The 11,639-nt window shown below is 46.3% G+C and overlaps 1 protein-coding gene across 2 annotated transcripts in view; it reads right to left on the bottom strand.

The window, feature by feature from the left end:
* TMEM163 (transmembrane protein 163) overlaps positions 1-11,063 on the bottom strand; it is a 207,530-nt gene extending 196,467 nt beyond the window's left edge. The window contains exons 1-2 of one of the 2 annotated variants that reach the window (XR_004319799.1): positions 10,683-11,063; positions 5,227-5,346 (exon numbers count right to left, since the gene is read on the bottom strand). Coding sequence is in view for 1 of the 2 variants with exons in the window: in XM_032479346.1 (XP_032335237.1) it covers positions 5,227-5,346; positions 10,683-10,878 (316 nt within the window). In the remaining variant the exon portion in view is untranslated. The remainder of the gene's footprint in view (positions 1-5,226; positions 5,347-10,682) is intronic. The other variant, XM_032479346.1, reaches the window with a different exon arrangement.
* Between the last annotated feature and the right edge of the window lie 576 nt (positions 11,064-11,639).

Raw genomic sequence — 11,639 nt, forward strand, 5'->3', positions numbered from 1 at the left:
GTGCACGGTGATGGCAGTGAAGAGCAGGACACAGCATCTGGGGAAGTAGAAGGAGAATTTGTGGGCTAGCGCGGCAGGAAGCCGGGAGATGGGAGGAGGTGAGTCCAGCCAGGAAGGAGGGACCAGGATCAGGAGGAGCCTTGTGGTACTCAGAGGAGCCGACTGAAATACTACTCTGCCTTCCGTGTACCATCAGAGAGCCAGCATTGCAAAGCGGGGTCGTTGGTGTGGGGACAAGGGTGGGACAGGCATCAACCTTTGAAGACAGGACCATGAGGGTTTGAAGGAGGAACCCAGAGGCGGGGAGTGTTATCAGGATGACGTTCCCAAACCGCGTTTCAGCCTGTTCCTCCCTCCTAGCTTCAGCTGCTCAGAAGCAGCCCCCTGTGGTTATCATCCACCCAGCACACTTACAGGGAGCAAGTTATCCCCATCAACACGCCCAGGGTGCAGCTCACAAACTTCCTGCCCGCATCCTCCCCCGACCCCGTGACCCGATCGGCAGCCCAGGCAGGACGCGGCTGGGAAGTTGTTCCGGAAGACTCTCCACCTCGAATCTACTTCATGCTACATGGGGAAAACAGTAGCTGGGAAGAGACCTGGGCTGTTTAAGCACCAGCAAAGTAAGACACTAGATCTAACCTAAGTAGCTGCCAGCAGGTGTATCCAGGCACTACACCTGGGCATCAGATGCACGGAAAATGTCTAGAAGAAAATATAAGACACTGACAACAAGGCGGGGGGGTGGGGAGCAGGAACTGGGAGAGAGAGGTTAGGATGGGAAAGAGACTGGCACTGTGACCCCTTGGCCTCCTGGATTGTTATAATGTGCACATACTTCTTTCATCGGTAGAAATAAATAAGAGCAGTAAACAAGAATGATCATTCTAGAAGCAGAATGGAAGCTGCTTGTTGAAGACTTCGGCTCAGAGAAACAGGTCAAGGGCTGAGTCTCGTATGCCAGCATGGAGGTGAGGGCCTCACCCACGTCATTATCTACTGGAGCTGGGGACGCAAGGGGGAGACCTGGAATGAGGGAAATACACAAGCGATGGAGAAAACTCCTCGGGGCTGGTGAGGCCTCTCTGAGGAGTTAGCCTCCTGGATATCCGTGGAAGATGAGTTTGGCTGAAGGATGCGTGCTCCAGTCCTGAGAAGTTGTGGTGTCTTGAGAAAGAGCGGGCCAGGGCCGGGTCAGGCCAGACATTTGAGGCCATGGTAACCATTACTATGTTACTCTCAGGGAACCAGAGAGCCACAGGAGGGTCTTATGCCTTTTCCACCTCACAAATGTGTCAGGGGAGAGAATAACTAACAAAGTTCCCAGACATATTTTGTTGAGTTTATAGAAGAATCTGTAATTTCATTTTATCTATCTCTCAACTCTTGGACTCAGAAATTAAAAAGAAAAAGAGTAAGTACACTTGATCATTTTTAAGGGTCCAGCATTTACACTGAAGTCAGATAAATTATTTTATATATAAATATAAATATAAATATAAATATAAATATAAATATAAATATAAATATAAATATTCCCCAATATTAACTCACTCCCTTCAGAAATTTTTCTCATTCTTAAATCTGATTCACAAAATTTTTGAGTGAGCTTTTTCTGAGATCTTAGTTTGGATTCCTTTTTTTCTTTTTTTAAGTGGAACTATGTTTCTAGGAAAGGTATTCCCCTGAGAATGTTTCAAATATATCTTCATTTCCCACAGAACATGTATCGAGCGCCTAAAAATTAATTTGCACTCATTCAAACCTCAGAAAGAGTCAGAATGCATTTTCCTAAATCATTCTAACAAAGATATCAATGATGTCAAAACCCTGAATTCTGAAACAGAACTTCTGTTCTCTTTCTAGCCTCATTATTAAAACAGATTTTTTTTAGGGTTTGTTCATAACAGGATTGCCATTTTCTATGCTGCCTACCAATTATAAACAGAAGTAATTTTAAAGCCAAACTAGAGCTGTCTCTGAAATATTCAAGATGTATTGCCATCTGGTTTTATATCAGCATTTGAACAGGTCCAAAAATCAGTACATTACCAAGTATTATCAAAAATAGTTCATATCCCTTTCAAAGCACATACTCCTTTCAAAATACTTTCAAGTCACAAACTCTGAAAATTCACCTAATTTTTCAGACCATACCGGACACATGTATGTCAATCATAGTTACATATATAACTGATTTATCACAGATCACTCAATAATGCTGACCAAAGCTAGTTTTATCAGTAGGTCTTCTAGAAACTACTAATTTGAAAAAACACAGCATACCTGATTACCTGGAAGCTCATAGGCAGTGAAGGGTAATCGTCTTTATTTGCAGTGGACACACTGTTTAAAATTTGAGTCTTGCCAGTTCTGAGAAAAGAGGTGTCCCCAAAACCCACATATATCCATCACTCTCATTTCCAAACACAAAAGAGACCACAGCATTTCTTCAGAGGATGCTCAGCTAAAAATCAGCATCTACGATTCAAGAGAAAATGGCAGGTGAGGAGACAAAGATGAGTTTCTAACTGAACCAGCAGATGTGGCTCCAAGACACAGCCCTGAGCAGGAGAGCTGCTGGAAGGACCATCCAACTGCCTCAAAAAAATTCAATTGTTTGCCAAATAAATGAGACCTTAGCCTGGGATCTCCACAAACCTTTAGATGAAATCTGTTTCTAAGAAATCTTTTCCTTCCACCTAACTAAAAAAAAAAAAGTTTTTAAAAATCTCTCAGCTTATTCATTTAACAACCTTCAGTATTGATTCCATGCCAAAACGGACGTTCATCCTGCCCCCAGAGTTTACCATCCAGTAGTGGCAAGAAGACATGACAATAAATACTCTTCATCATGATTATCACCCCCTGACATCACACATACACACACTCCAAAGACTTCTCTGTCATCTCAAAAGATCACTTCTAGTAATTCTAAAGCAATTTTTTAAAAATACTAATTGGTTCAACCTGACCATTTCACTGGATGGAGCAGGGGTTCACCAAGCCAGACTATTCCATTTTATCCCGCCTTTCTGCCAACCACCTCCTCGGAGAATAAGACTGGGGCTCCTTCTGATACTGTTTAAAAAATATATTTATTGCTATTTCTGAAACATACCATTTTCCTTTAAATATTAATTTAAACAACTTCAAAAGTCAGCTTCTATGGCTTAATCCCTATCGATTTTCTTTCCCTTCAAAACTATGAAAAGGATTGCACAAAAATCTGTCAAGACGTAAATGCTTTAAAAAAAGATTTTAAATATTCCATATTACAAATACAATTAAGAAACTAAAGGGTAAAACCAACAACCCTAACAATAAAACCAGAGACCACCCCAAGGGCTTAAAATATGAAACACACACACACTAAAGCTACTGTATCGTTAAAATGGGAAAAAATATAGTTTATCTCTATATTAACTGAACCAAAGCAGTTGAAAGCAACTTGGGAACAAATTCAATGTACTATAGACAACAACATAGATTATAATATCACGCGTATACCAATGCCAACATTTTATAGGCAAGAAGTTAGAGGAGTTAAATTATTTGCTTGCTTTAAAAAGGGGGTGAAATCATTTTGAAAAGAAAAGGACCCCCTTCGACAAAGCAATATTCTTAGTCCACAAGCATTATGCGACAGTCTTTTCCTATTAAATGGAACAAAATTGTCAAGATAACCCAACTGATCAGGCATAACCAAAATTTTCCTAATTTTTCCTTATTATGAGATTAAGTAAATCAAATGTAGGATTCTTCTCCCAAAGGAAAAACTTACTCAATATTTCTTCACATTCAGGTCCGCATTCAAACGCCCACATTATAAAGTCGTAACAGCTCTATCAGACATACAGACGTGTCTGAGTAACTATTATTCTGTTTGTATATCACCTCCCTTCACGACATTCCTTTCTTTACATATGTAAATTAGGGTGTCAGATTCAGAGCCCACCACCAGCCACCGCGACTAAATTATCCTCCAGGGACATCAATCGGGCTTGTTATCCTTGTTTCAGCATAAAAAGAAGAGGAGAGAGGAAGGAGTAGCTATTTTCAGGAATCAGAATTCTACTTGATTAGATTTCTGGCTCATGGGTAAATGTTTCTACCCTGAAATGCATTATCCTTGGCTTCTAAATGTGTGGCTTTTCTTAAAAAAGCCAAGACACGGTACAGTGTTTCCAATATAAATTGCTTCAAGGAATATATGCCTAGTTTTGCAGGGAGCATTTGGCCAAATTCTAATAATTCCTCTTGGGAGCCAACACCAACTTCTATCAGCAGCTGTAACTGCACAGAGCAGAATTTTAAAGACACAGAGGGCAGTATCTTCCAGCGGACACAGCCCTTTCTTCATCTACTCAGTGGGCTGTCACATGAGCCACCTTATATGATATTCATCCCTTAGAATATAGATCTTTCTGTTAAGGTCATAAATTAATCATGAAATGCACAAAGTACATTCTTTTCCCCAGCATAAAGAAAGAAAAAGCACTGTGGTTTCTAGCAAGGTTGAGCTAAAGCTGAATGTCATTACTTAAGCTTGTGAATCATTGCACGATTAATAAGAATAAACAGCATCCACATTTCTATAGGCTGCCCATGTTAGCTGAGAAAACACATGTCCTGGCGCTTCCTACCATGGAAACAGGATTATCCATCAGCGGAAAGTGTTCCGTTGTCTTAGTTCTTCTTGATTATAATAAATATTTTTGTTTCCGTGGCCACTGAAAACTTGAGAGAGGACCCTCCCATTTTTCTTTCATTAGAATGTGCAGATGATTTTATTCTAAACCTTCCACAGATATAGTCGGGAGGAAAGGAGAGACTAAAATACTGCACTCATCTGGTTGCATTAAGCTCAAAATATAAATCTCAAGGATGCATGTCTGTCATATGTCAGCCCTGGCTGAAGGCATCCACCAGGAGAATATTTTCACTATTCAGCTGGCAGCCAGAATCTACCTCCACGAACCCGCATACTGATGAGAGCCAAGGCTCTCAGTCCTGTTCTCTGTTTCTTCTTCTTAACCACTTCTCTCCTCTGCAGAGGAGAGAAGCCATCTTACTAATTTATAAGCACCCTGACTCTGCAACCATTGAAAAAAATTTCCTCATCAGTAACAAGCAACTAAAAGCAAAAGCGCATCCCACAGGAGTCAGAGAATAAAACGGGCAACATCAGCACATACATCGATCAGCAAGACTCCGGATACTCACTGAAGGCAGCCACCGCCAGGGCCAGTGTCACAATAATGGAGAACCAGGAGACCCACAATGCCTTCTTTCTGTAGTTCTGGGCTTCGTGAGGTTTTAGTCGAGTGCTGCTTTCTAGTAAGCCTGACAAATACAAGGAGAAAAGGAAGTTAGGCATTTCCTTCTTAAGAAACCCACAGCCAGAGCTACATTTTCTTATTCCAAGGATTGCAAACTGACAGCCCGCAGGCCAAGACATATTTTTTTTTCCTGAAATATAGCTGATTTATAATATCATGTTAGTTTCAGGTATACAACAAAGTGAGTCAGTTATCCAAGGTGCATTTTAACATTCACGAGACTCACATGGAAATCAGGCTTTCTGGCTCCCACAGGTTAATGGCAGCTGTCCTCTTTTTAAGGACCCTGTGACCATACCACTCCCTGACCTCATGTATGACACCCGCCATCCCCCTGCCCTTGTGTTAATTTGAGTGGTTCACTGGCTCACGTAGGCACTGTTCCTTCTAACAAGGCCCTTTCGTTAGGAAAATAGCACGAATAGTCCACATTGGGCTGGGCACTGGGGGTCCTCAGCCTTGGCACTGATTTGCATAGATCCACCAGCATGGTCCCAAGGGTGGACTGGGTTTTGCTCAAAGCAATGAGTCATGGAATACAAATGCCCTCCTTGCTCCCTTAGACAATTAGCAGGAGGAAGATATGGACCATTTCTCTTTAAACACAACCAACAGCCATCAGACCTAAAGTATATGCCATGTTTCCTGCCCACCTCTTTCTTCTTTACAGCATCTATTCCTTTGTACACAGCATATGTCAAAAAATTCTCAGAATATTAAAGCGAGGTAAATCTGTTACAACTGGGAGTAGCTAGATACCCAGGTGGACCATGTGTAAGAAAAGGTTGATTGTGTCTCCTATGCTTTCAAAGTTAAGAGTCCTCAACCACAGAAATTCATGACAACTCTGAATCAATGCCCAAGCTTCTACAGCTTTGGGTTGAAGACTGAAACATCTTCCATATGATCTTGATTTACATACTTTTCTATGAAAATAGATCATATACAGCATCTCCTAGTCACATAGAGAACCAAATTCTCAGTCCAACATTTAACATAAACAAGAGCCTATGACACCATCTCTGGCCAAACAACCCATAATAGACCTTTCAGAGGTGCAGCAGCCTCATCACAACGGCTCCAAACAATGAAGAAATTGGTAGTCAGAGCTCAAGCACCCATTTGTAAAATACTGTACAGCGTGCAACATATCACACCTACACAGTGTGTAAAAGACATCTTCCCTCTAAACTGACTGGGCCCCACAGTAAGCCTCTGGTTGCCAAAAAACTGTGTCCTGTTCAAAAATTTTAACAAGGACCCTGTTAAAACTTCCCAGTTGCATTTACTACCCAGACCCAAGAAAGGCCAATATAAACACCTTCTCCATCCTCACTGTAAAAATCTCCCCAAACGTTCCTTAGTAAGTGCACGTGGATGGAAAAGAGAAAAACCTCTCTTATGAAGTCCTGCCCTAGATACAAGTGATTTCAAATTATCCTTTTGTCTACTTCTTTTTATTTTTTTGTCTATTTCCTGAGCTGCTAAAAAACACCCCATTGTAATTTTCAACTACAATCACTCCTGACTCCACTTAAAGCCATAACCCAGAATAAGTAGATGCCACTGACTCCCAGTAATTTATTTCCCTTTCCCCAAATGATATAAAAATCTTTCTTTCATCCTGGCCAGTTGATTTGCAGGAGAGGTGAAGCTGTAACATTTAAGTACTGACACAAAGAAGCAGTTCATTTGCTGGGTTTTTTGACAGCAACCATCTCAGAGAGGGTATCCACTGGGGGGTAAAAACAAGGTTCCTTCTAGAAATAGATTTAATTTTCTAAGAGAAACAGCAATGATCCAGGTTTTCAATTCCACCACATGACATTTATTTTTCCTTCTAAAGCCAGCTGTTTCCAACAATATGCCTTGACCTGACCACACAGACCAACCAACATGCCTCACCACCCCACCCACCCCACCCCCCGCCATGGGCCAGCACTCCCCTGGAGGAATTTGAGATGCCAGCTCACGTGGGCTGGACTGCCTGGGTAAGGTAACACTTGAATCCTCTAAACAGCAGGACTGGTGGTCTTTCCCCAGACCTGATCCTGTATGTGCCTCCCTATGAGAAGTTTCAAACTTTAAAAATTGGAATAAATGTAATGAGAAGACCATTCAAGAAGGGAGGAGACTTTCCTATTTCTATCTAACCTTTGCTTTTTTCCTACTAGTTTTCCTTCCTAAAAATATAGCTGATACCAAGAATGGAAAACTCCCCACTCTTCAAAGGGAACTGGAGTATAATGATCTATGAAGACCCAGCTCATAAATGATCTGCACACAAGTGCCTCGACTTCTGCCTGTGTTAACTGCACACACACGAGCAAGCCATAGAGATGTGATGAGAATTTCGAAAGTTTTCAGGAAGCTGTGCTTCAAAAGCAGAAGAAAGTCAGCACAGCCTAGAGAAGCCAAGGCAGACCTCAGATTTCCACACAGGGCTGGATCCTTGCTACCCACAGCTGGCCTGCACATTCAAATTTTTAATCCCACTCAAATTTCAGATATGTGTAATTTGGGCCTAGTTAGAGTAAGTGTAAGGGTTGTATTAATGAAGGACTGATACCTTATTACTGGGGTGGAAGAGATACAAATACATGCAGGGAGGTTGAAGGCAACAGTCATTTCCATGCTAGTATGAATTAGTTCCAATTGCTTTCCCCTAAGGGCTAGTCACGCTTGGATTCTCTGAAGGAGAATATTCATTAGATGGCAAGGAAGTAGGAAATGCTGAAGCATAAAACACCCTAAGGCCCTAAGACTTGGGGCAGAATGATGGGAAAACACTTGTGGAGAGAAGAGTGGGTATTAAAAAGGAGGTGGTGGACATGCATAAGACAACCTTGGCCTATTTTTTGTTTCTTTAGTCCCTGAAAGTCCTGGACCACAGAGTTCTTGCTCCTAGAACTACAAGGCTCAGCCAAGTGGCACTGTAGTTACTGACAATATGAGCTAACTAGGTTTCTGGGAACCAGCCCACATCACTTCTAAGGGAAAAATACGTCTAAAGTCCTCAAGCACTAGATTATAAAGAGAACCTTTGACTGAAGTCAGATGGAGCCTGTAACAGGGTCCTGATAGCTCAGAAGGAATTTAGGGCAAGAGAGAAGGCCAAATATAGGTACAAATCCAGGTGCTTTCCCCCCCCCCACCCCCCACACACACCATAGAGATAGTATTTAGGACTAGAAGCTAGCAAGCCAGGCGGGATATAGAGATTCACAGAGGACAACTACAGAGGTTTCCTCCTCCTCGAATCCTCTCACCATGAGGAAAAAGGTAGCTGCCATCGAACCGTTCCTGGGGGATACAAAAATCAATATTGGAAAGATGCGGCCTGCCCCATAAGAAAAAATACCACAAACATAAGATATTATAATAAACCTCTCTCGGAAAGCTTCTGATTTATTTAATAAAAATGACTCAGTCATCATTAACTCTTTGCTGCCAGGAATGGAGTCAAACAGAAGCATTCAATGCTACAAGGCTCTGGGTTCTTTGGGAGACAGGGTTCATCTTAACAGAGAGGCAAGTGTGTGATATGCAACGCTTTCACACAGTAACAGCTTATGAACAGTGAATGCTTTCATGCTATAACATAATGGAAAATGCAATTCAGTTGTCCAGTGAGAAAGAACCTTAAGAAGGAATTCAGAAGGGCTTTTTACACTTGAGCGTGAGCTGCAAAATGACACTAAATATTAACTCGCCCTAGCACTTTTTTCCCTCCTATCATTTTGTGAGGTGGGGAGAAACAGGACAGCTTTTACAGCTGACCTGCAATGCTACAAAAATAAGCTCGGCCCGGAGTTCTTTCTTCCATACAAAAATTTTAAATCCTACATTAGTTGCAGAGGGTAAGGTAATTAACGCGAACTACAGTAAAACTGATAGGTTTTGCTGAGTGCTTGTGATGTTACCAATCATCAGCTCTGAAGTGATAATCGAGTTGTGTGAGAATAGGAGGAGAAATTGCAACATAGGTGCGGAACTCGTTGCAGCTGGAGCGGCTCCAGTTCTCGCCCGAGCATCCCCGCCGATTCTCTGGGAATTGCCGTTTCCATGTCATTTCTGTTTCACATGCTACAGTTTAAAATTTCTAAAAGGAAAGAAATCGTGCATCCGAACACTAAAACCGGAATAAAAATGTACAGGAGATACCAAGAATAGGACAGAAAACCTGCTAAGACTAAAATATAAAAACCCGCCACAGCCAACAAAATAAGGCTTCCAAGAACAGGGGGTGGAGGTGGCGATGAGCCGGCTCTCCCTGTAGGGCCTGGCTGTAAGAATCCCGTTTTCGGCCACTAATCGGTTTTAGCATAACCACTGAGTCTTTTTGAGGGGGCCGATTTGGATTTCGATTCAGCAAGAAGCAGAAAATGTACAGACGTGGCTAAGAACAGGGCTCTCTCCGAGCCCAAAGGAAACGTGGGAGGGGGGAAAAGAGAGATGGAGGAGAGATACACAGGAATGAATAGGGTAGTCTCTCCTGCCCCGTGTGGGCAACTCAAAGGGGGCATGGGCTGTCCGTCGGAAGGTCGGGTTTGGTCTCCCAGGAAAGAGAGGTTTGCGGGGTTCCAGGCCAGTGTCTTGAGAGGGATTCTGAAGGGGCTGGGGATGCACGACACGAGAACCACCAGGTTCCAGTGGCATCCATCCAAATGAGCTTGGTTGGACCGAACCCAAGCGTCCCAGTCCTCTGCACCCCACCCTTACCAGACAGTGGGGCTGTGACCCACGGTAAACTAGGTCCCTGTGAATGAGGTCCGGGGGTCCCCGACTCCCCTTCCCCGGGGACGTCGCCGAGAGACTCCTCGAGGCTAAATCCGCAGAGGGAAGTTGTCCTGGGGAGCCGGGGGGGGGGTTCAGAGGGGGCTCGGGAAGGAGGATGCACCGAGCTCAGGACCCTCCCCAACTAAGCGGGGCCCGGAGTCCCCTGGGAGTGCTCGACTCCAAAAGGAAAAGGAAAAAAAAAAAAAAAAACCCACACACAACGCCTCCCGCAAACTTTTCCAGCATGCGCCGGAGAGGCCGGGGCTGGCGGAGAGGAGGGCGCGGGCCCCTGACGGATCGCCCAGCAGGCAGTTGGGTTCGCGGATTCCGGCAAAGGCACGGCTGCCGGCGAAGGCGCGGCTGCCTGGGCGGCGCGGGCGGCTGGAGGTGGGGCTGCCGCCCTCTGCCCTCCGCGCCTTCGCGGGAAATCCGGGCTCCGCGTCCTCGCGCGCTCCAAGGCGCCAAGCCCCGAGCCCGGCCCCACCCGCCAGTGGGGAGAGGCGGGCCCTGCCGGGGAAAGGGCCAGGCCGGGGAAAGGGGACCGGGGCGGCGCACGCTCACCTCGATCCTCCAGCCCGTCACCGAACTGGCCGCTCTCGCTGATCCGCAGCTGCCGCTCCTCCTCGGGCTGAGGCGGCTCGCGCGCGGGGGAGCTCAGGGGGCCGGGGACGGCTGCCAAGGGCGCGTGGCCCCGGGGCGGCGGCGGGACCGCGGGGCCCGGAGGGCTACGGCACTCGCTGCCCGCGGCCGGCTCCATGGCGCGGGGCGGCGGATCCCGGCGGCGAAGACAAGCGCAGCGGGGACTCGAGTCAGAAGTGCGAGGCTCCGCGGCTGGGAGCGAGCGGAGGGATGGACCGACCGCTCGGAGACGGAGGGAGGGCGGGCGGGCGCCGCGGAGTGGAGGTGCGCCGGCTGCAGGGGGCGGGGGGTGTGCGCGTGGCCGGTGGCAGAGGCTGGAGCCCAGTTGCCGCCGCCGCGCTCCGCCCACGGGGGCAGGTGCGTGCGGCAGGGACCCGCCCCGAGGCCCCAGCGCTGAAGCCCGAGCTCCGAGGCGGGTGGGAAGGGAGGGATCCGGCCCGGCCTGGTGCCCGGAGGCGTGGTGGTGTCGAGGGGACTACTGGGGGAGCCGGGACCAACAGGAAGTCGGGGCACCTGCCCCACCCGTGCTGCGGGATGGTGACCACAGAAGACCTCCCCTTGGACGGGACTCCTCTGCTGTCCGAGAAGCCTGCGGCTGCGCTTTAACAGTAGAGCGAGCAGCGCCTTAATTTGGCGTCTTTCTCCTCTGGAGCTGCACAGGCTTCAGAAGCTGAGCAGGATCTCCTGCCTGGGTTGCCATCCTCACCGCCCATCCCGGGAAAACGAGATTCACCTGCCCCCAAGCCCATTCGTGTCGGGCCTTCTGGGAGCTTCGACTGCCCGCCAGCACCAACTTAAGGGCACCACACGGCGCTCTAGATGTTTGGACCCCCCAGGCTCCCCAGTTGCGACTGTCCCTGGGCCTTTGTCCCAGCCAGT

This window comes from Camelus ferus, chromosome 5, assembly GCF_009834535.1.
Source record: "Camelus ferus isolate YT-003-E chromosome 5, BCGSAC_Cfer_1.0, whole genome shotgun sequence".
Taxonomy (NCBI): Eukaryota; Metazoa; Chordata; class Mammalia; order Artiodactyla; family Camelidae; genus Camelus; species Camelus ferus.